Below are 24,497 nucleotides of genomic sequence, written 5' to 3'. Positions count from 1 at the left end.
ACTAGAAAGCTGAAACAGCTGAACCAGAGGTTTTTAGGCCACATTTGGATTATTTGCCACCGTTTTTGGCACCTGTGTGTGTTTGGTTTAGGAAAAATTTGAAACTGAGCCCTGAATGCAAGGATGTTCAGGCTATCATTCTGTAACCCTTAGTCCCTGAAATGAGTTGTTGCCATTATTTATATGCCCCAGACCTCCTCCATTAGACTGAGCCACTTGAGGGCCAAGCCTGCATCTTATTCAGCCCTCTAGCCTCTGAGAATGGCCCAGGATCCCAGTGGCAGCAAGGGTGCAGGCACCATTGACGAACCAAGAAACACACTCAACAGAAGAGAGAGCTGCAGCTTGGGTCTCCCTCCTGAGAACTGGCTGCCACAGGAGGGGGTCTGCATGCGACCATGGCAGCCTGCATTTAGAGAGCACCTACTGCTTGCCTGGCTCTGTTGTAAGAACCACATGATTGTTTCCACATTTAATCATCATTACAACCCACAAGGTTCAGGCTATTATGATTCCGATTTTACAAGTGGGGAAACAGAGGCCCAGGGATGTTACTAATTTGCCTGTGGCCACATGACAGAGAAGTGGCTGAGCTGAGATGGGAACCTAGGCTGGGCTAGTCAAGCTCAGAGGTTAACGCCCTGCCTCCAGGACCAAGGCCTGGCCCCATCCCCACCCCCTCACCTTGAACCTAGTCACCCAAATCTCATGTTGCTTTCTTGTTTGTGCCCAGTCATATGGCCATATGTTTCCTGGTGATTGGGCTTCCCTGGTGGCTCAGATGGTAAAGAATCTGCCTGCAATGTGGGAGACCTGGATTCGATCCCTGGGTTGGAAAGATCCCCCGAAAGAGGGCATGGCAACCCACTCCAGTATTCTTGCCTGGAGAATGCCCATGGGCAGAGGAGCCTGGTGGGTCTATGGGGTCGCAAGGAGTTGGGCACCACCGAGCAACTAAGCACATACGGTCATAACATGATGGGAGGGAACATCCCTGGCTCTAGCACCTGCTAGGGACATCCAGGCAGTGATTGCATTCCTCCAAGCCTTGGTTCCCTCATCTTTAGGACATGACCATCTCTACTCTGCAGAGCTGCCGGGAGGTCAGAGGTCATGTGAGTAGAGTGTGGCGAGGACTCTTTAGTGTGTTGCCGTATTATGTACTGTGACTCAAGTATGGTCAATCATTGTTGACAATCCTGAGGTCTTCCTGCGTATTACTCTTTCAGAAAAGGAAAGGAGGCTGGCCTAAAGGCAAGAAAAGGAAACCCCCGAGGGATCTTGCTGTTCCCCGTGCTCCTACGACAGGGTAAGATGTACTATGTGCCAAGCCTGGATGGCCTCTGTCCCATCTCAGCCTTTATCTGTTCTTCAGGACCCTTGATTGTTACAGAGTCTCACACCACAGGGAGTGAGAGAGGGTTGTTTAGTTCTTTAAGCTGGAATAAGGTTGTGATACTCAAAGGAGAGCTGGGCTTGAGTCACAGACAGGAAAGTGGGTGGCCGTGGGGCCAGTGTGTCTGGTTTCCCTTCCAGGCTTGTCATACCTGGGGCTCCATGGCCTTGGATGATCTAGTGAACCTTCATCAAGGCTCAAAATGCAACCCCCAAGGGCTCTGAGACCTGTGCCTCATCCCCTGGCATCTTGGGCTGCAGAAAAGAGGCCCCAGGCCAGTCACTTCCCGCTGCTCTGAAGGTCACCTGACTCTTCTGGAAGCTTGAGTGCTTTTCTCTTTATCCTCAAGGTTCACACGTTTCGAAGGGTGAAGGTCTTTTCTCAGTTTTCCCATAACTCCAGTGCGAATGGCCTTTGGTCCAAAGACTGGTTTGTCTCACTCCAACATCTGCAGACTTTCTCCCTGTGCCTTGACACAGATCCCTCATCAGGAGGGTGGGAGGGCTTGTACCTGGAGCATTTGAGGCACAGAACCACCCCATGAACAGGTGTATTATGTCCATAACACAGAGGGGGAAACCGAGGCTCAAGTAGGCTTGAGCAAGTTGCCCACCCAGTCTTCATGCCCCTCCTGTGGGAGGGGGCGAAATCCCTCTTAAGTCTTCCATCAGTCTCTGGATAAGCCAGCCATTCATGTATTTCTCCACCTTCAAATAGCCCCCATTTCACCAGTTTGATTGAAAAATACAGGCAAACTCATGACTGTTGGTTTTCATGAAACCCTGAAAGCGGGAGTGGCTGCGGCAGGCCTCCCCTCCAGCAGCAGCTCAGCACTGTTGTGTGTATTCCATTCCCGGCGCAGTTACATGATATTCCTGAACGAACAGAGGAGCCAGCTGAGGGCCCAGCACCCCAGTCTGCCTTTCCCGGAAATCACGAAGATGCTGGCCGCTCAGTGGGCTCACCTGCCACAAGAGAAAAAGCAAGTAAGTCTTCTTCTTCGTGGAGTGAACAGAGAACGGGGTCTGGCTGTCTGCAGCCTTGATTAGGGGCTGCTCCCCCCGGGCCATCTTTTCATACCGGAGCCAGAGGGAATGTTCCAGAAGACAGGCACAAGGTGCCTCCCACCTCACCCCTTAAAAGCAATTACTGGTCTCTGCGGCTTTGGCATCCACGATCTCCCAAACTGTCAGGCAGAATGCTGAATCCATGAAAAATGGCAAAATTGTCCAATAAGTTTAGGAAATCCTGGAGCAGACCAAGGGAAATAGATTTTTTTTTCCCTCTACAGGGCTTTTTCTGGAGCCTTTTGCTATAATTTGATTCAATTAAAATAGTTCAGATGAAGACCATGCTCTCCTGGAATGAGGTGTGAAGGGCGAGATGGAGCACAGCACTCTAGGGCACAAGAATCTCTGCCACCTTTCGTGAAAGGCTTTCTCAGAGTAATCCACCATGGAACCCCTTATGCACAGAGCTCCTGTTAACCTCCTATGGAAGTATGTTCTGGGGTCACAGAAGAAGCAGCACTAAGTTAGAGGACAGTCATGCTTTTATCACGGCATTTATGTCCAATGTCAACTTCTGCCACCTCGTCCCCCGCTACATTCCAGCCACCCTGATCAAGCCATGCCTGCTGTGGCGTCACCTCCTACAAGAAGCTCTCCCAAACTTTTTCTAAGTATGTCTGACCTCAAAGCCCCCGTACTCTTCCCAGAAAAGCCTGCTGCCTCCAAAGTGTCATTTCTTTGGGTCAAATGCAAAAACTCTGAGATGAGCTTCTTTAACCCCTGCACTTCCAACTTTTTTTTGCCATAGAAAACCTTTGGTTCAAATGAACTATTACAGAGAAATCCTAATTTGAGAGCATGGTGTCAGTTAATAGAGTCCCTCCCTTTGCTACTCAGATCTGTGACCACTCAGGAAGTAGATCCACTAGCCAGTCAGACAAGTGGACAAACCCTGGTCATCACAGTCAGGGCAGGCCCCTGACTCTGGCCAAGAGCAGCCTGGGACCCTCGCTGTCTGTCTCCATCAGGTCTCAGGGGAGGAGACAGGAGGGGCCTCACGGAGCATCTCTGGTTCTGGCTCCCAATTTACCCTTCGATAAGCCCCTCCTCCCACATGGAGGGGAGGGTGATCCTGGAGAGGCCAGCAGGATTAAGCTCCCCCCTTACAGAAGGAAACATCAGGAGTGGGGAAGAAATGTTCCCACCACACACCCTTGCTAACGTGTAAAAGAGATCAGAGCAAAATTACGGTGACTAAGTTGGGTGAAGATGATTAGGGTTAGTCCCCACCTGTCACAGTGGCTTAGGCTGCCAACATTCCAGTCTGAGCAACTGAGACAAAAATGACAATTGTGTTTGGAATAAGCATGGTGATTACAAAGCACAGGACAGCTCTTATGGGTCAGGGAGAGGCAGAACCTCTGATCCAAGATTTTAGGGAGTCTCTGAGCTACTTTCACGATTTCAGAAATCCTTCCCTCTCTCCCTACCCCAGCTGCTGTGTCTGGAGCGCCTCCAAGTCGTAGTTTCAAAAGCCCTGCTACAGCATTGTCAGCTGTCTCCTTGGTAGAGTCAAGTCCCTGCAGGAATGGGACAGAGGCCATGCACCACGTGTCTAGTGGAAAGAGGCTCCAGAAGCCCAGGGAAAGAGGCCATGCTCAGCTCCATACTTTGTTAGGACCAGTTCAACACGTGCATGCTAAGTCGCTTCAGTCATGCCCAGCTCTTTGCGACCCTATGGACCTTAGCCTCCCAGGCTCTTCTGTGCATGGGGTTCCCCAGACAAGAATATTGGAGTGGGTCGCCATGCCCTCCCCGAAGGGATCTTCCTGACCCAGGGATTGAACCCACATCTCTTACATCTCCTGCACTGGCAGGTGGGTTCTTTACCACGAGTGCCACCTGGGAAGCCCCCAGTTCAACACATCAGTGCTTTAAAAGTTTTTTGCTTAACATGATAATTTATTTCAAATTACCAGGTGCATAAAATAGTCACTGTGAATAATAACTACTTGACAAGCATTCTTAGAGCGAATTTTGGCTACACACACACACACACACACCAGTCCCTGGGTTACACCAGTTGGTGCCAGCCTCTGTGACTGAAGGTGAGTCCAAGTCCCTGCTTTCAAGGAGTTCATAGTGTAGGGGGTCGGGACCCCCAAAGTGGACACATTCAATCCAGTATGAGGAGTGCCTGGGACAGAGGTTTCTACCAGGTCTGGGGGGTGGTATCCAGGAGGCATCTAATCCAATGTGGGGGTGCCCGAGCCAACCTGGGGGCATCAGAGAGATTCTCCAGGAGGTGAATGTTCTGTGATAGATCTTGAAGGATAAGTAAGATTTGGCCAGGGGAGGAAAGCTGAGACAAGTGTTCCAAATGGAGGGAAAACAATAGCAGATGAGGTAGCCTGGGGCTGGATCTGATTCATCTCTTTATCACCTGTTATGCATCCAGCACCCTGCACAAAGTTAAGCACTGATGTCTTAAGCACTGCCATAATTGAATAGAAGTGTAAGGTCCCAGAGTTGGGGTGGGGGCCACTGATAGTGCTACGCTCCTCTGCAGTCATCAGACCACACCTGGCAGTTGTGGAGAAAGCCAGAGGGAGGCAGGTTCTAGTTGATTGGAAGGAAGACCTTCCCTATGGTCTGCATCATTTGAACAATGAATGAACTTGCTGTTAGGTAGTGAGGTTTCCATCCCTGTAGGTATGCAAGTAGAAGATGAGCAATAGCTTCTTGGTAGCATCCTAGAGAGACTGAGGCAAGTTAGACAAGGGGACCCCACCAGCCCCCTCCAGATGAGGGGAGTCTCACAGGATCTCTGTGCCCCTTCTTCCAGAGGTACGTTTGTGAGGCGGATGAAGACAAGCAGCGCTACATCCGCGAGCTGCAGGCCTACCAGAGCTCTGAGGCTTACCGAGCCTTCCTGCGGAGGCGGGCAGCGCACAGGGTGCAGGCGCGGTGCGGTGAGTGAGCCTGGCCGGGGTGGGCTGCAGCTGCTGTCTCCCAGGCTTGGGGCTATGCGATGCTCTACAGCAGATGGAGGGTTTGGAGAGCTCTCTTTTAGTCCTAGCCTCTATCAACATTCACATCTTTATGTATTTGGGGTATTAACTCCTTGTGAGATGTACCGTTTGCAGGTGTCTCCTCCCATTTCGTAGGCTGCCTTTTCATTGTAGTTTGCAGCGCAGAAGCTTTTTAGTTTGATATAGTCCTACTTGTTTATTTTTTGGTTTTGTCACTGAGCTTTTGGTGTGCTATCCAAAAACACCGCTGCCAAGACTGGTGTCTGGGAGCTTTTTCCTGATGTTTTCTGCTAGGAGTATTTTTCAGTTTCAGTCTTTAATCCATTTCAAGTTCATTTTTGTGTGTGGTGTAAGATGTGTCCAATTTCATTCTTTTGCATGTGGTTATCCAGTTTTCCCAACTGGATTTTCCCAATAATTTATTGAAGAGACTGTCCTTTCTCCATTGTGTATTGGATTTGCTGAGAGTAGATCATAAGTACCCACTCAGGAGACACACGTTTGACCCCTGGATCAGGAAGATCCCCTGGAGGAGGAAATGGCCACCCACTCCAGTATTCTTGCCTGGAGAATTCCATGGACAGAGGAGCCTGGTGGGCTACAGTCCATGGGCTCACAAAAGAGACTTGACTTAGTGATTAAACAACAAGATCACAAGTGCTCTCACCACAGATACAGAAAAGAAGACTATGTAAAATGAAGGATGTGTTAATTAACTTGATTGTGGTAAGGTATACTATAGCCAGTCATCTGCTTTGAACACTTGAAGTATACACATTTTTTAATTTGTCAATTATACCTGAGCAAAACTGGAGGAGGGGAAGGAGCCACGCCCCTACACAAAGCAGCTGGCGTAATCCCTTTGTAGCTCTTTTTTGGGGGGTTTGAGACACCTTGTACCTGATTACGGAGGAGGCTCCCCCTCCCTCCCCCTCCTGGGGAATGTCAGAGTGGTGCTGGGCCACCGATTCCATTTTAATCCTTAGAAGGAGAAAAGGAACTGGCAGTTATGGAACTCAGTTATGCAAAGTGCCCTGGATCACCCCAAAGCCTTTTAAAATGCAGGTTCTGACCCAGCAGGTCTGGGGTCTGCCTTTCCAACACACCCCTGATTCAGTCCATGCTGCTGGTGTAGGGACTCCGCCTTGCCCAGCCTGAGTCATGCCTGATGTGCCAGGAAGTTAAGACACGAAACATCCCTAAACCGGTGCACACAAGAAGGGCAACAATGGCGGATAAAGACCTCAAGTCGCCCCTACCCGCCTTGCTGAAGTGTGTCCCATGCGCCCTCTAGAGGCTCCTGATGGGACTGCACCCTGTTGACTGCTGGCTTCTGCTCAGCGAGCGCCAGCTTCACCTCACCCCTGCCCTAGTGGCTTTCCCCTCTCCCTTGACCCACTTCCCCTCTCCTCTGCCAGCATTTCCTGGGATCACTGTGCAAAAAAAAAAAAAAAAAAAAATGCTTGCAACAAAATCCTTGTAGTGTCCCTCTGGGGGCTGCAGGCTTAAGGCAGAGACAGGAACTCCACCCTACTTGTGGCATGTTCCCCACCAAGGGGCACATGACCTAGAACAGCACTGGGCATTCTCACCAGGGCTCATCACTGTCCATCCTAAGGGTTCTTCCTGCATTCCCCATGCTGGGGCTGACCAGCATCCCAACAGAGCCCGTCAGTTCTCCACTTTGCTGCTTCTCTTTCCCACCTGAGCCTGGCAGAGAACCGTCTCCATAGTGGTCAGGAAAACTGTCTCCATAGTGATCAGGTGTCGGCTCAGTGGGCCAAATGCCTGGGGTCAAATCCTGGCTCTGTCACCTTGCACAAATCATTAAAACATTCAGGGCCTCAGTTTCCTCATATGGAAAGTGGGGCTTTAATAGGACCTCCCTGCATTGGGTCGGACACGACTGAAGTGACTTAGCAGCAGCAGCAGCATTGGGTCTGGTGCTGATCGAGCAAGTTAAACCATAGGAGCTTGGAACTCAGTGCCTGGCATATAGCGAGTTCAACAAATATTCATACTTTGTACCCTTAGTTCTGGGGCATGAGCCCCTCACCGTAGCTTCATCCAGATCAGGGATCTGTGAACTTCGTAAAGGACTAGATAGTAAATGCTTTACTCTTTATGGGTACTGTGGTCTCTGTTGCAACCACTGAACTCTATGGTTGTAGCAGGAAAGCAACCATAGACAGTATGTTAACAAATGGGTGAGACTGTGTGCCAATAAAACTTTATTTATAAAAACAACCAGAGGGATGGGTTGGTCCACAGACAGTTCCACTCTGGTCCATTGTACTTCTTGGGTTTCCACTTAATATTTGTTTTCAGTGAAGTGCCTCCAGATAAAAATAATCCTCTGAAAACTACTGGTCTAGCTTATAATTGGCATTAACAAAGTGGAGTGTCAGATGGTTCCTAGGGAGTTGTGAGGCCTCTGGTCCTCATGTGCAAAGTTAAGCAGATCATGCCCTGAGACCTCTGGCTAAGGGTCCCCAGAGAGCAGTTGTAATTTTCTGTTCATGTATTTCTCCCTAAAAATGCCATTTGTTAGACTTAGCCAAGAACGCCTCATCTTGTTTAATTCTTCAGCCATGTTGGTCTCCTATTGCCTTCTTATTTTTGTGATTATTTGTAGATTGTCATCACACGACAAGTTGCCATATTACAAGGAAAGGCTAGTCCAAGAGAACTTGGCTTTTAAACAAGATGTATTTCTGCCTAATTGAAAACAGTAAATTTAAAAGTTTACTATATAAATATAATCATAATGAATATTTTTTAAAAGACCACCTAGATTCTGCCATGCTAATAAAAACTGAATTGTTTATATTTTTCCTTGTTTCTCTCTAATCTTCATTTCATACCTGGCTAGATGTTTATTATAAATTGAAGTCAGAGGTATCTGGTGTTTCTTCTTGGTTTATAATAAGGGATTTTAAGACCTCTTTTAAAAAAATGTATGCATTTTCCCTGAGGTTTTTAATTAATTGATTTTTAATTGAAGGATAATTGCTTTACAATATTGTATTGGTTTCTGCCATATATCAACATGAATCAGCCAGAAATTGAGCAACTGAAGTCAAGAACTGATCCTCCAGCAGGAAACATGGAGACCTCTTAGGATAAGTGTTTTCATCCTCAGAAGGCACCTCTGACCCTTGAATTGATTCTCTCCTGACACGGCTGAGGCCTTTTCTGACACAGGTGCTTTGTAAAATGATGCTGTTTGTTTGTCTATCAGGAACAGGTGCACCAGGATATGAATTTGAGGGCAAGGGCCTTGACTTCTCAGCAGTGGATGTAAGTACTGGGGGACTGTGGTTTTAAACTAATCAGCCTCATTTGGTATGGGTACCTGAGAAATGGTGCCTCCCAAAGGATAGCTGAATTCTAATCCCTGGGGCCTGTGAATGTTACCTTATATAGCAAAAACCAGGGAAGTCCTTGAAGTTGTGATTAAGTTAAGGATCTTAATAGAGGGGCATTAGGCAGAAGATAAGATGGATAGATAGCATCATTGACTCCATGGACATGAATTTGAGCAAACTCCGGAAGATAATGAAGGACAGGGAAGCCTGGCATGCCGCAGTGCATGGGGTCGCAAAGGGTAGGACATGACTTAGCGACTGAAAAACAATTATGTAATCATAAGTGTCCTTACAAGAAGGAGATGGAGGGAGATTTGACACCAAAGAGGAGGAGGCCACGTGACCACTGGCAGAAATTGGAGTAATGTGGCCTCAAGGTAAGGAAGGCATCAGCCACCCCAAGAGGCTGGAAGAGGTAAGAACAGCTTCTCCCATGAACCTCCAGAGGGAACTAGGCCCTGCCCACATCATAATGTTGGACCAGTCAGGTTGATTTCAGACTGCTGGCCTCTGAAACTGTGAGAGAGTAAACTTCTGTTATTCTAAGCCACTCATTTGGTGGTACTTGGTTATGGCAGCCCAGGAAATGAAACATCTGGGCACAGGGGTTCATGCATCGCTGGAGCATGCCTCACACATCAGTCCCTTATAGAGGCCTTTCTTTGTGGGTTCCTTGGGCAAGTATGTATGAAGTCCAGCTCAGTGGGAGGCGGGGCGCCAGACTCAGGTTGCAGAAGTGGGTGAAGTGAAGCGCAGCCCCATGGCTCCTGTCCAGGGTGAACTGGCAAGTGTGCAACCCATGACACTAGGCTCTGCTGTGATAGAGATGCATGCACAGTGAGAGGGACCCCACCCGAGGCTGTCCGGGCCAGTCTCAGGGCAGGTGGTTCTGCGATGATGCTCATGAAGAAGAAATGGGAAATTCCCAGAGAAAATGCTGGCCAGATGGAAAAGAAGCAAAGAGGGAGCTCTAGGCTAGGGAACAGGACATGCAAAGGCCTGGGGGTGGGAAGCAGCACAGGGTGTGTGGGGGCCATGAACAGTTCTGGACGCCTGGAGCAGACATGTGCGTATAGGGTCAAGGACAGGGTGGTGGGGACCTGGGTTGTCAGATGTCCAAGATAAGTTGTAATTCATAGGCGCTTCCTCTTTGAGTTTTGAGTAAAGATGAAATAGATATTTAACAAATGAAGAACACCTGAAAGTAAATCTTAGGGGCCAGACAGATGCATTTATGGGGCTTCCCAGGTAGGGCCGTGGTAAAGAACCCGCCTGCCAATGCAGAAGACGCAAGAGAGGTGGGTTCCATCCCTGGGTCAGGAAGATCCCCTGGAGTAGAAACTGACAACCCACTCCAGTATTCTTGCCTGGAAAATTCCCTGGACAGGGGAGCCTGGTGGGCTACAGTCCATAGCATCACAGAGTCAGACATGACTGAGCGACTAAGCACACACACACACGTGTGTTTATAGCAAAACTTTCTGGAAGGCTACACAAGAAGCTCTTGCCCACAGTGAGTAGAAATGGGATGTTGGATACCTTTTACTTTTTACGCATCCCTTTTCTATTACTTTCAACATGCATTCATAATAACTTTAAACATCGTTTTAAGTATAACATTCTTTATCATTAGATGATGATTCGAGACTTAGAAGGGAAAGGACTTCCTGAGTTAATTGTCCACCTGGGATGGTCAGCCCCTCTGTGACCCAGGCTGTAGCCACTATAGCAGGGGCCACGTGAGTGGAGTTTGCCCCCCAGCAGCCCCTCCTGGAGGGGCCTGCTCTGCGCATCCAACTGCTCTCCCACCAGCCCAACCATCCTCTCCCTGGAGCCCGCCCTGGCTCCCAGTGCCTGCCGTGACTTGGTCTCCATCTCCCTGCCGGGCTTACATCCCCACCAGCAGGGACCATGCTGTTCCAGAACCTCATTTTTTTTCCTTCCCCACCCTATGACCTTAGTCCAGCACCTGGTAGTCTGAGGCTGGCCTTCCTCATAACCTTATGTAGCTCAAAGCTTGATTATGAGAGGATATTAAGAGCTGACACTTCGGGCCTGTGCTAGGACCCATCTCTTGTCAGATATGGGCAAGTTTTTATATCTCTGAATTAATACATGAAATCAAATATGTATACCTATTTTAAAGTTATTTTTCTGTTAAAAATAATACATGTGCCTGGTTTTAAAAATGGAAACAGTGCACAAAGGTTACAGTGCAAGGTGGGTTCTGCTCAGCCAGAGACCCAGTCCCTCCCTCACCCACCCTGTCCCTGCATCCCCCGGTGTCCACTATGACCAGTTTCTGATGCATCTTCCCGAAGTGGCCCGTGGATAGGCAAGCACCTACAGGTTGCTGCATGTGTGTTTGATAAGAAGACACATCTTTGTTATTTAGTCATAGAGTTTGTTCAGCATTGCAAAGCAAACCCTTTGAACATAAGAAAAACTCAGAATTGGTCATGGACTCAGATAATACCACTGTCTCACTAATTGATGAACCCAGGGTAGGCAAGACATGTGCAGGGAAGCTGGAAGAAAATTCAAGGAACTGTGGGAACTGCAGACATGCTCTGTTCACTCATGGCTGATGCAGCAGCAAGGGACGTTTCGGGTGGTGCTTATATAAGTTTGCATGAACAAAGGTGGTGCGTGGCCAAGCAGTTATATCATGATGCGTGTGCCCAGTGCTGTGGATGGTCTCAGCCGTTACGTAACCCTGCAGAGTCACTGTTTACAGGATGTAGGGTGAAAGGGAAAGGACATGGGGCGAGAGAGCCTGGCCACCACTGTCCTGGCTAATTGCTCTCCCTCTATAACCGCCAATTCTCAAACACTCCCTGTTGTACCCTCTTTGCCACATTCTTAATATTCTCTCCCACCCGGTGACACAGACCTTGGGATGAATTGAAATTCTCAGCTGTGCTTGGAAAAGCCTCAAACCGGCCATGATTTCCAGGTGGAAAAGGGACTAGCTGGACCCGGTTGGACCCACCTAAAGCCCATCTGCCATTTTAAGCTAATTTTATATTCCAAGAGGGGGCTTCCCTTGTGGCTCAGATGATAAAGAGTGCCTGCAATGCATGAGACCTGGATTCAATGCCTGGGTTGGGAAGATCCCCTGGGAAGGGATTAGCAACCCACTCCAGTATTCTTGGCTGGAGAATCCCATGGACAGAGGAACCTGGCGGGCTACACAGGGTCCCAAAGAGTCAAACACAACTGAGCAACTGACACTTTAACACTTATGTTCGGAGAAGGTGGGATCCCTGTGCCTCCTCCCTGCTCACCAGGAACTATCTCTGTCCACAGGCCGATGAGAACGATGACCTGTACTGTCGGACCTGCAGGCAGTTCTTCAGTTCCCTGCATAACAAGAGGGAACACCTGCTGGGGAAGCAGCACCTGCAGAACCTCACAGGTAACCAGCTCAGCTGTTGTTGTTTAATTGCTCAGCTGTGTCCCACTCTTTGCCACCCCATGGACTGTAGCCTGGCAGGCTCCTCTGTCCATGGGATTTCCCAGGCAAGAATACTGGAGTGGGTAGCCATTTCTTTGGCCATCTGATGCCAATACTTTGGCCTCCTGATGCGAATAGCTGACTCATTTAAAAAGACCCTGATGCTGGGAAAGATTGAGGCAGGAGGAGAAGGGGACGACAGAGGATGAGATGGTTGGATGGCATCATGAGTTTGAGTAAGCTCTGGGAGTTGGTGATGGACAGGGAAGCCTGGTGTGCTGCAGTCCATGGTGTCTCAAAGAGTCAGATACAACTGAGCAACTGAACTGAACTGAAGCTATTTCCTTCTCCAGGAGATCTTCCCCATCCAGGGATCAAACCCACACCTCCTGCACTGGCAGGCAGATTCTTTTTTTTTTTTCAGTGTTACAGCTCCATTTTGTTTAGAAGATAGCAGGAGAATCCAAGACTCAAAGAGAAGAGAGTGGAGGAGTGCGTGGGGAGGAAGAGAGAGAGAGAGAGAGAGAGAGAGCGAGCGAGCGAGCGAGCGAGCACGCACAACTCGGGAGAGAGAGTCCGTGAGAAAGCGCTTTGGCTCCTCCTTTTATATGTTTTTTCCTCCACCTGGGCCTGCCCTATGCAAATTGGGCTTAGCCAGGAGTGCTGTTTGTTCTGCCTGAAGTCTTCACTCTGGTCCTCAGACCTTCCTTGTCTTTTAGCCACCGCCATTTTGGACTCCTTTTTCCTATTCTACCTACCTAACATTCCCCCCTCAAGAGACGGGAGGCCCAATTTTTTGGGAATAGGGGTGTCAAGGTCTTTCTGGCTACTTCCTGCTGAACTGGGACGGTGAAGGGTATTTATTGGGCCTCCCCCTCTTGCTAGTCTCAATCCTCAGAGTCCTTATAGCGGTGTCCAAGGGTGTGTGATATTTTCCGTGGTCAGCTGTAGTTTTATATCTTTGTTGAACTGGCACTGCATGTTGTAGCTGGTTGACCTGGCTCTTCTTTTTCCATCCAAGACAAAGCTGCTTCCGCTGAGTCACTGAGGAAGCTCAACCAGCTTGATGCGGCAAGGCAAACGCACACCTTGATGCCATCTATGCTGGGAGTTCACCAACCCACAGCCCAGAGACTCCTTGTCGTTTGAATTTAATTTTAAGGCAGGGTCTATTCAAACACTCTTAATGCTAGATGGGTATGTGGGAGGGGAGTGGGTCTTCCAAGGAAGCACAAATAGACTTGCCTCTTAGTTGACAAGGGCCCCCCTGCTCTGGCCCCGCCCCTCAGGGGCCTTAGAACCTCCTGGAGCCCCACTGCCTCCTTAATGGCTCCCAGACCTTGCCACCGTCCTGTGCGGTCTCCAGGCCTGAGCACAGCATCCTCTCTTCCCGTAGCACTCAGCCTGACCCTGCAAGGCTTGCCTCCCCACATTCACCTTCGTCTTGTTTAACTGACCTCTTCCCCAGGAAGCCAGCCCTGGCCGTGCTGCACACATCCTGCCCCTCCCAGGGCCCCTCTCCAACTTTATCTCTCTCCCTGCTTCCATCATCTCCTGTTGGCCTCTTTCATTTGTCCATCTTTGTTATTGCTTGTTGTCTCCCACCAGCATACAAGCCCCTCATGTTTGGGGATTAATTGCCCGTTTCAGTCACTGCATTATCCCCCGGATCTAGAGCCATGCCTCACACTCATAGTCAGTATTCACTGTGTGTCTGTAGAATGAATGAATGAATGTGTTCAACAAATAACTCCTGGGTACTCATTCCTTCCTGGCACTGAGCCAGGTGCTAGGGACCCAGCAAGAATAAGGCAGAGCTCTGTCCCAAAGAAACTGAAGTATATGGATTAGTACAACATCTTTCCATGAAAACATCTTGCACTGAAGTGAAAGGAGACTCACAGAAGCAGAGACCCTGCAATGACTGGAACTGCGTAAGTCAGAGGCGTGCTCTGGGACTAGGGAAGATCCTCAAAGAATGAAAGCCATCGTGTCAGGGGCAGAACTAGGGGGTGACATTTTTTCCCACCTATTCCTTAATGTTATTAAAACAGAAATAGATCTGACTTAAGCCTCTCTTCTGCACCCCGCTTGCTGAGTGGCCTGGGGCCAATTACTTAACCTCTCTCTGCTTCCACTACTGCCTCTGTAACATAAGGATGAGCCGCTCGCCTCACAGGGCTCTTCCGAGGATGGACATCAGACCCTTGTGCCCGCTTGGTGCAGCTGAGATGCCACCTCCCCTAGGAAGGTTTTCCTGGTCCCAAACTTGGGGGGAGGGGGCGCTCCTGAGCCTCCAGCATGTACCCTTCGGTTAGAAATTATCTTCCTCTTTTACTGTTACCATCACCCTGTGGCACATGTGTGCGCATGCATGCAGAGACACAAGACACGCTTATACACAAACATGCCAACACACACAGACACACCCACATAGACACACACACATGTCTACTGTCCTGGAAGGAAGGAGCCATGTGGTTTAGGACATATCTCTTGCTAGATTCTCGATAGACATTTGATGAAGGAATGCACAGATCTACGGGAGGCTGACCTTTGTCTGGGGTTTGTAAGGCAATAAACCATCTTCAGTAATGTCTTGTTGAAGGTGAGTAATGGCAGTGAAAATGAGAATGCATCGCATTACTTGCAACTGAGTATAACGCGTGAGCTCAGATACCTAGAGTTATACCGTGTAAATTACCCACTGGAGAGGTTTACGGCTCATTTCAAAATCTATAAAATCATGTGCTGGGAGACGTGAGGCTGTACATACATGTGGCTCTGATTCCGTGTAACTCTCCGAGGACCTCTAAAGTTATTTTAAGGGAAATGGACATGGGCACACCTCGCTTAGTGTTCCCTCTAAACAGCCTACAAGTTTTATGTTAGCAGTCAAGCTCTTGAGAGCGTTTCCACATCTGCCTTTACTGCTGTGATATTGCTGGAAAGCAGGCCCTTGAGCAGCAGCCGTGAGTCTCTGGGTCCCTGAGTCTCAGTGCTGATGGGAGGGGGTGTTAGCCATGCGTCCCTTTGGAGCTGGATCTCATGTGGTTCACAGTGCCCTTCGAGGCGAGTGTGAGCCCAGGGATCGCCTATTCCAGCCCTAGAAGAAGCTGTCTCCTGCCCAGCTCTCTGTTTCCGCTCACCAAATCCAGGGCGTGGCACAGATGGGAAGCCAGGGCCCAGAGCTCATTGTTTTAACCGTGTTCCTGGGATCTGATTCACACACCATAAAATGCACCCACTGAGAGTGGTTTTCCGTATAGCCCCAGATATGTGCGCCCACTACTGCAGTTCCGTTTAGAACATTCCATCAGCCCAGACAGCGCTATACCCGTGAGCAGTCCCGCCCCATTTCTGGGCAACCGCTAGGGTGCCTTCTGCCTCCACAGGGGGCTCTGGGGTTTAATACTTGGTGCCTCCTTTCTGTGATGACAGTAGGCATCCCCGCCTTTGTGATATTTTAGGTGGGCAGAGCCCTGTCGCCACGAATGACCTGAGTTTGCCTCCCTTCTCCGCCACTTACAGCCTTTATCACCTTGGTTGAATTTTCTACCCACTGCCTTTTCCTTTTTGAGTGCAAAATTGGGAATAATGATAATAATACTGACCTCACGGGGCTGCTGTAAGGAAACAAGATAATTCTGTGATGCTCGGCACACTCTGGGCTTTACTATTATTATTATGAGCTTGGGGGCTGTAGCAGATAAGCGGACCAGTTCCCTACTCCGCTTACCTTCCAGGAATCTCACACTGGTAATGGTTCCCATAGCTCTGTACTCTGCAGTTTCTTTGTCTCTCCCCTCAAGCTGCCCTTCTCTAGGAATGGCTTTCCCACCTCTGTGCACCTGGTCTCCCTCCTGTTCATCCCCCAAAGTCCTAACAAAAAAGTGAATAATAGCAAGTTTTGGAGAAGATGGAGAGGAATCGTAGCCTGATTCACTGCCAGTGGGAACGTCAAGTGGGGCAGCCACTTTGGAATGTAGTCTGACAGTTCCTCAAAAGGTTAAGCATAAAGTTACTATTGAGTTGGCAAAAAAGTGTGTTCAGTTTTTTCCATGAGATGTTACTGAAAAACCCGAATGGACTTTTGGCGCACCCAATATAGGATCCAGCAATTCCACTCCTAGGTATGTACCTAAGAGAACCGAAAATGTATGTTCACACAACGCTATGAATGTGCGTAACAACGTTATTCATAGTAGCCCCAAGGGGGAAGCAACCCAAGCATCCATCAACTGATGAATGAATAAAGAAAATGTGGTCCCTCCACGCAGCGGAAAATATCATTCAGCCATGAAAAGGAGTTAGGTACTGATAGGTGCCATAATGTAGATGGACCTTGAAAACATGGTAAGTTAGAAATCCAGTCACAAAGGACCACATGTTGTAGGATTTCCTGTATATGAATTGTTCAGAATAGGGAAATTTGTAGAGGCAGAAAGCAGATAAGTGGCTGCCTAGGGCTGGGGCTTCCCAGGTGATGCTAGTGGTAAAGAACCCGCCTGCCTAATGAAGGAGACAAAAGAGATGCGGATGCAATTCCTGGATTGGGAAGACCCCCCAGAGGAAGGCATGGCAACCCACTCCAGTATTCTTGCCTGGAAAATTCCATGGACAGAGGAGCCTGGCGGGCTATAGTCCATGGGTCACAAAAAGTCAGACACAACTGAAGTGACTTAGCACGCAGGGTTGAGGGGGTGCTGGGGGATGGGAGGTAATGGCTAAAAGGAACCAGAATTTTCTTGGGGTGATGATGAATATATTCTAAAAATGATTGTTGTGATGATTGCACGTATCAGAATATACTAAAACCCACTGAATTATACCCTTTTAATGGGTAGATTGTATAGTACGTGAATTAGATGTCAAAATTGTTTGGAAAAAAGATACCGATCTCAGTCAAGGACCCCCTCCTCCAGGAAGCCTCCCTTGCCGGCCTCCACTCGGCACCAGTTCCAGTGCATTCTTCTTTTACATCTGGGGACCTGGTACTCAGGGATGGGGGCTCAGGACGGACGGGCTTGCCCACATCTGGAGAGAGAGGGCCAGGTCCAGAAGAGCCGCTCATCTTGTGCTCAGGGGCTGACCTTTGACATGGAGTTTCTTTGCTTTTTTAGGGGAATTTGAAAAAGACTCTGCTGAGTGCTTGAAGCATCTGGAGCTTCTGGAGGGAGAGGAAGGTCAGAATTTGAACAAAGGGGACTCAGAGGAGGAAGTCGAGTATCCTGACCCGCTTCTTCTCAGAGGCCTGATTCCAGAGAAGGCTTTTGCTTCATTTGACTTGCGTTTCTTGCAAGAGTTCATCTTTAAACTTCTGCAAAGTGAGTAATCAAGTTCTACCGCTTGCTAGTAACTTTGGTGACCAAAGATTTTATAATCCTAGTAAGAGTAACCTACCCAATAGGTTGTATTATAATATTAAGTGGGAAAAATGAAAGGTTGTTATTAATATTAGGAGAATAACAATAAATAAAGATAATCAGATGGGAAATAGCTGAGGGCTTCCGGCGAACCAGGCACAGGTCTAAGACGTTGATTAAACTACCTTTTAATTGTCATACGGGTACTCTGATGTCGGTTATAGTATCACCTCCTTTTAAAGATGAGACAAGTGCAGCACAGAGAGGTTAAGTAACTTCCCATGGTTGCACAGATAGTGAGCTGAGATGTAAACCCAAGTGCTTGGACTCCAAGACCCATGCTCTTCATAACTTCCTTATGATCTCAACTACATAAAACTACACATATGTGAATCCATGCAAATGTTAACCATGATTATCTCTGGCAGGCAAGAGGAGGATGTTTTTCTTTATTCCTTTTCATATCTGCCACATTTCCCTCAATGACTTGATGTCCTTTCTATTATCAAAGCACAAAATTAACTCTATTTTAAAGGGTTTTGAGGTCACCTGCACATATCAGGGTCCCAAATGTTGCCTATGTGAAGTGAAAGTCGCTCAGTCGTGTCTGACTCTCTTCAACCCCATGGTCTATACAGTCCATGGAATTCTCCAGGCCAGAATACTGGAGTGGGTAGCCTTTCCCTTCTCCAGGGCATCTTCCCAACCCAGGGATTGAACTCAGGTCTCCTGCATTGCAGGCAGATTCTTTATCAGCTGAGCCACAAGGGAAGCCCAAGAACACCAGAGTGGGTAGCCTATCCCTTCTCCAGGGGATCCCCCCGACCCAGGAATCAAAGCAGGGTCTCCCGCATTGCAGGCGGATTCTTTACCAGCTGAGCTGTCAGGGAAGCCTATGCCTATGTGAGGTGTGGTTCAAGGGGAGGTTTTGGATGGAAAGGAACAGATAAAGACGGCCTTCTCTACGTCTTCCTTCCAGTCAGAGAATCTGAGCTCAGAGAGCTGAGGAAGACTCTAGAAAGAGCGCAAGCAGAGCAGGAGGCCCTGCAGAGGCAGCTGCTGGAGTTCCAGGTAAGGTGCTCCAGAGGGAAGCAGCCAGTCCCCATCTCTGTAGCCTGCTGCTCAGCTCAGGGCCCGGCCTGGTGGGTCAGAAAGCTGGAGAGGAAGACCACGTGGTCCGATTAAAAGAACACATCGCAAGCTGCAGTGCCGCTTCCCTCCGCACGGTTCCTGCTAGAGCACACTTGTTGCATATTCTTGTAAAATACGGAGTGTCTGTCTGTAAAATACAGAGTGTTTCCAAGGTACAGAAATCGTGCCATGGGCCTTCTTGTACTGCCTGCTGGCTTCACTCAAGGCTCCATGGTCATCCACACTGCCCTGTGGCATTTGGCCTGCTATTTCTGCATGTCCCTGGCCCGCTACCCATGTTGTGGCCCCTGGTTTGCCACACTCCTTTGAGTGTAATTTATTAAAGAACAGTGAGTGTTTAAAACAAACAAAAAAACAAAAGGAAACACCCCAGTTATTGTGCAATGGCCCACCTGACACAGGTGCCTGGATGTCAGCCCAGCCAGGGCCCCTGGCTCAGCAGCCTGGCTGGTGGAGAGGGTGTGAACTGTGGGGCTGGGAGGGGGTGTCCCTTATGGTCCGGGACCTTCTTAGCAGAGTGGCTCACTGAGCTCCCAGCCCACATCTTAGAGGAGGACAACAACATCTGCCTCGCCAGGGATGTTGGGAGGGGCCGAGGGCCTGGCACACAGTCACACTTTATCTGCAAATCCTGCCCTCGCCCTGGGGCTGCCCCATCATGGGGCATCCTGGCTGGGGGCCCCGCAGATGGGAGCCCGAGAAGGACCGACTCGGAAATCAGGCCCAGCTATGGGTCTGGGCTCCTCTCCCTGGCTGTGGGGCTAGGGAAGCTCCCTGACCCTCAGGGAGCTCACTCCCCAGGCCTATTTATATACAGGAGGCAGGGACACCACCTGGGCAGGAGGGCAGGTGAGATACTGAGAGATATAAAGACTTTAGCACCAAGTAGTATTTTTAACAAGGCGGGGTGGTGGTGCTCTGTCAGTGGGACAGCTGTTTTATTCCTTGGACTCAGGGAGGGGAGATTGACTATGTTCATGGCTTCTGTGTGTGCCCTACAAGAGCAGCTGCAAGACCCTTTTTGTCTAATTGTTTGCTTATTTGATTACTTATTCATTTGGTGCCTATTTATTTACATGTATCCTTACTTCCTTATAATTATGTACTTATTTACTGGATCATTTATTTACTTCCTCACTTATGTACATAGTTATGTATTTATTTATTCACTTGCTTATTTACTCATTCATTCAGCTATTCATTCATTCGGAAAGTTTTGGGGCTAGCCACATGAACACCTTGGTGTCCCTTTCAGAACCGACAGCAGTGGCTGGAGGTGGAGCTAGCCAGCCTGAAGACCTATGGGGTCATCCTGGAGAAGGAGTTTGAGAACCTGAACACAGTCATCATGCTGCCCCCCTTTAGCCTGCGAGTAATGGACACGGGTGAGTCCCTCTCCCCCTCCTCTGGCCTCGCACATGCTTCCTCCAGGTCCTCACTGGTCCGTGAAACTGAGGCCCAGAAATTCCTGTCCATTCACTTAGTCGTGCCTTCACCCCTCACTTCTTCACTTAGCCTACTTCTTGCACGGCCAGCGCATCCAAGCTTGGTGCTAGGTGCGAGGGGTGTGGAGATGAATGGTGACACTGTCACCCTAAATCCAGCACCCACTGGGCATCGGTCCCTGATCTGGGTGCTGCCAGGGGATGAAGATATGGAGAAGCCCCTGGCCTCAAGCTCTAACCGCCTGGACAGACCCTCGGTCACTAGACTGTTGGGGTGCAATGTGTCCCAGAGGAGAGCTGCTCCCCATGGACAAGATGCTGTGGGCACTCAGGTGCGAGGCAGTTCCCTATCTCTGCGAGGTGGGCTTCTAGAAGGACTTGACAGAGGAAGGACCCAAGAGGACAGTCCCAAACTCCTGAGACAAAGAAGGGCCCAGAGGTCCACCCGGTGGGGAGAGGTGAGCGAGGGCTCAGAGCATGTTCAAGCTGCGTCTCACGCAGGCCTGGTGCCAACACCCTTCTCCGAAGAAAATGTCACGAGTACCACTTCATTGTAAATATTTAAACATGACTGTTTGGGGGAACATAAAACGTGAACATTCCTTTTCGCTCCCCACACCCCTGCCCAGTCCCTTCCCTAGAAGTTTTTACTGTTCACATCTTGCCATTTCCTGTTTATGAATGAGGTGGTGGTGAGTGCATGTGTCCTAAGTCACTTTAGTCATGTCCAGCTCCGCAGCCCCATGGACTGTAGCCCGCCAGGCTCCTCTGTCCATGCGGTTTTCCAGGCAAGAATACTGGAGTGGGTTGCCATGCCCTCCTCCAGGAGATCTTCTGGACGCAGGGATTGAACCTGCATCTCTTATGTCTCCTGCATTGGCAGGCGGGTTCTTTACCACTAGTGCCACCTGGGAAGCCCGAGGTGGTGGCCAAAGTCATTAACAAGGGGGAACTTCTCCGGACATGGCTGCCACGTTGCTGTATTGAGGCAAGGGGAAGGGGGTAGTTCCTAGGTAGTTAGGAGCCCTAGGACAGTGGGTGTGTACCAATCAGTCTGGCAGATTTCAATACTTTCAGACCTGGTACCGCCTCACTGGTGCATTACTGGCTAACCATCAGCACGGTGCTGGAGAGAAACAGCTGGACTTGTTCATCGACAGCTTATCTGTTTCCTACAGATGGGACAGCACCCCAGTCCCCGGCTAATTCATGCTGAAGTGGGGGACCCCTGGGGTTTCACCATCACGGTGGAGCAGTGACTCCAGAACACACCACATCGGGTCCAAGGTGTAGCATCCCTGCTCTATAAATAGCTAAGCCTCCAGGCCAAGGGTCCTGGCAATGAGAGGAATGGAGCAGGTCCTGCTGCTTCAGGAGCTTGGAGGCCCCTCCCCTTCTTCCTTCTGTTCTCCTCTCCTCCCCATCCTTGCTTGAGAGCATTTGCCCCGGCCTGCCAGAGTCAGACACGACTGAGCAACTGAACGACATGTAAGTATCAAAATTCACATGGAATCAGGCTGGGGCAAATGCTCCCAAGCAAGGATAGGGAGGAGAGGAGGAGAGAAGGAAGAAGAGAAGGTGCACAGCCACTGTCCAAGAGCCCCTCACTGCCTAGGAACTGCCCCACTCTACTTGTCCCAAGCCAGCAACCTGGCAGCCTTGTCCCAAGAATCAATTATAGAAGTGAGATTTAGGGAGAGATGCCAGGGGTAAGCGTGCCACCTGGTACCTGATGTGGTGTGCTCTGGAGTCACAGGTTCACCATGATGGTGAAACCCCAGGTGTCCCCCACTTCGGTGTGAATTAGCAGGGGACTGGGGTGCCATCCCATTCGTAGGAAACAGACAAGCTGTCAGTGAAAAAGTCCAGCTGTTTCTCGCCGGCACCGTGCTGGTGGTTAGCCAGTAACGCACCAGTGAGGCGGTACCAGGTCTGAAAGTATTGAAATCTGCCAGACTGATCGGTCCAGGGGCCCCTAACTGCCTAGGACCTGTCTCACTCTGCTCGCCCCAGTCCAGCAACCTGGCAGCCATATGTCCCAAGAATCAATTAGACAAGTGAGATTTAGGGAGAGGTGCAAGGTAGTGAGTGCTCCTAAGGGAGAAGGGTTACCCAGGCTCGGGTTCCTGTTGGATGCGGGAAGCAGGTGGGAGGCACGTTCTCCAGTCTTGATAAGCCCATGGGCTCCTACTCTTTCTCCCTCCCTGTGGCCTCTTCCTTACCTGGTGAATTGGATCCTTTTACTGCAGTCATGACACCAGCAACTCTGGGGAACAGGCAAAAGATGCTGTGGGGTTTGGTTAATGTCCAGATGTGTTCACGTGGGTGTCCTTCCCAGGGAAGGCATGATGGAAAGCATGGCATATGGTGCCTGTGTAATGTGTATACAGGATACAGTATAATGTGAAAGAAGGTCGGCTTTCAGAAAGCATTTCTTGATTACTGGCTCCAAATTTGTCAATGCACCTGGTGTCAGGTAATGTCCAGGAAGCAGTTTTGCAGGTTCAGCTGCTTCTCTGCTCCTGCCACTCACTTTCTGCTTCCTGAAGTTCCCCTCAGCCCACTCAGTTCACTCCATCCCCAGACGTCCTTTGAGCCCAGGGCTCAGTGCTGGGAAGCCAGAAATTCAAGATGTTTTATGACCTCATGGAACTCTGGATCTCAGAGGGTGACACTGGGAAGTAAATCAAGGCTCATGGTGTGACCTGCTTCCCAGGTGGCACAGTGGGAAAGAATCTGCCTGCCAGTACAGGAGACATGGGGGATAGGGGTTCGATCCCTGGGTTGGGATGATCCCCTGGAGAAGGAAATGGCAACCCACTCCAGTGGATTCTTGTTTGGAAAATTCCATGGACAGAGGAGCCTGGCGGGCTAAGTCCATGGGTTCACAAAGAGTCGGACATGACTGAGCACACACGTACCGTGATGTGACTCAGCCATCCTATCTGAACCTGAGCTGTGTGCATGGGGTACCAAGCAGGCCCTCCTCTCAGGGCCCCCTCTTCCAGGACCCTGTCCCACTTCTCTGTCTAGGACACAGTTGTCTCTCCAGGAGCACCTGGGATAAGCAGAGCAAACATGGACTGGGCTCCATCTGAAGCAGCCCTTGGGCTCCACAACTTTTTCCTGATACTAAACTGTCTTCTCTCCCTTCCCAACTCTGCAGCATAAAGCAGTGCACACCTTTCACCAGTGGGGACCCCAGGATGCATCCCGGGCGCATAGAGGTCAGATTCCAAAGGGCCATCTCCCTCGGTGGAAGAAGAGTGAGCATCCTGGGTCCCTGAGGATGGGGCAGCAAGGATGAGTCAGGAGAGCTGTCTACTCTACTGACCCAGGAGAAAATAAATCATGCGTGTGTGTGTGTGTTTGCACAACAGACTCAGTCTATCTTTTGTCTCAGGGTTGGTAGTGTCTGCTCCCAGGAACTGTAAGTTGAGCAGCTTTGATCTGGAAAGATGTTGGTGGAGCGTGTCTGCCTCTGCAAGCAGAGAGAGTAAGTGCCGCACATACCTGCTCTTGGAGCCCTCGTGCCCAGCATCCCTGAGCCTATGCCCGCTCCTCCCTCTCACGGTCAGTCTCCATGGTACAGGAGCACTTCGATTTCCTCTCCTGAATTATAAGGACACCAGCGCTGCCCACCAACCACAAGGGGTGGGGTGAAGATGAAGTAATACAGCCAGACCCCAGAAGCTGACCTACAGGCAAGCAGGTTGTTTGGGAGGTAACCCCAGGTAGGGGAGTGGGGAAGTGAAACAGGGAGGGGAGGACAGACATGAGAGGGCACATTGTCCAGGCAAGATACTGTGGCTGGGCCCCTGGGGAAATTCTGGGAGCCAGGGTGGGGGACACACCTGAGAGCATCCCACTCAGTGGCCTGGGAAATGGGGTAGTTATCCACCAACTCCCTTCAGGCTCTGCTAGGGGATGACTTCTGGGAGGGGTTAATTCCTTTTCCTTCCTGCTTGCTATGCAGATAACATGGGGAACCCAAGAGACTGGAAGAGCCTTGGGCAGCGAAGGCTAAGGTTGGAAGGCTGCCCAGTGTGCCCCTTGGGGTGGCAAGGACAAGGGATGAGAGTGGGACCCAACAGTGTTTGTTATGGGGCTGCTGTGGGGCTTTATAGGCTATTAATCAAGATACAGCTACAAAATAGGGGAGATCACGGTGGTTCCTGCACACAGGGGTGTAGACATCAGGGATTAGGTCTGCCTGCCTGCAACAAAGATGTGACCACAATGGCCTCAGCACATAAGAAATGGTCCAGTGG

General features: G+C 49.8%; 1 protein-coding gene across 2 annotated transcripts; it reads left to right on the top strand.

Moving 5' to 3' along the window:
• The first annotated feature begins 1,164 nt into the window (after nucleotides 1-1,164).
• Nucleotides 1,165-23,590, top strand: LOC129658094 (high mobility group protein 20A-like). Of its 2 annotated transcripts, XM_055589074.1 has the most exons (9): nucleotides 1,165-1,309; nucleotides 2,259-2,382; nucleotides 5,252-5,378; nucleotides 8,680-8,738; nucleotides 12,116-12,224; nucleotides 17,387-17,590; nucleotides 18,609-18,700; nucleotides 20,037-20,166; nucleotides 23,393-23,590. In XM_055589074.1, the coding sequence occupies exons 2-9, from the start codon at nucleotides 2,263-2,265 to the stop codon at nucleotides 23,395-23,397; spliced, it is 846 nt and encodes a 281-aa protein (XP_055445049.1). In that variant the 5' UTR covers nucleotides 1,165-1,309; nucleotides 2,259-2,262; the 3' UTR covers nucleotides 23,398-23,590. The 2 variants fall into 2 exon arrangements, with proteins under 2 accessions (XP_055445049.1, XP_055445048.1); XM_055589073.1 differs by lacking the exon at nucleotides 1,165-1,309 and having other exon boundaries at nucleotides 2,155-2,382.
• Nucleotides 23,591-24,497: the final 907 nt, after the last annotated feature.

Source organism: Bubalus kerabau, chromosome 7 (assembly GCF_029407905.1).
Source record: "Bubalus kerabau isolate K-KA32 ecotype Philippines breed swamp buffalo chromosome 7, PCC_UOA_SB_1v2, whole genome shotgun sequence".
Lineage (NCBI taxonomy): Eukaryota > Metazoa > Chordata > Mammalia > Artiodactyla > Bovidae > Bubalus > Bubalus kerabau.
The sequence above is the reverse complement of the archived record's forward strand: the minus strand, read 5'-3'. Positions and strand labels throughout refer to the sequence as shown.

Coding starts and splice junctions, on each gene's coding strand:
- LOC129658094 (XM_055589073.1), top strand. CDS start 2,155: ATGACTGTTGGTTTTCATGAAACCCTGAAAGCGGGAGTGGCTGCGGCA. Junction 2,383..5,251: donor TGCCACAAGAGAAAAAGCAA/GTAAGTCTTCTT, acceptor CCCTTCTTCCAG/AGGTACGTTTGTGAGGCGGA. Junction 18,701..20,036: donor GGCAGCTGCTGGAGTTCCAG/GTAAGGTGCTCC, acceptor TGTCCCTTTCAG/AACCGACAGCAGTGGCTGGA.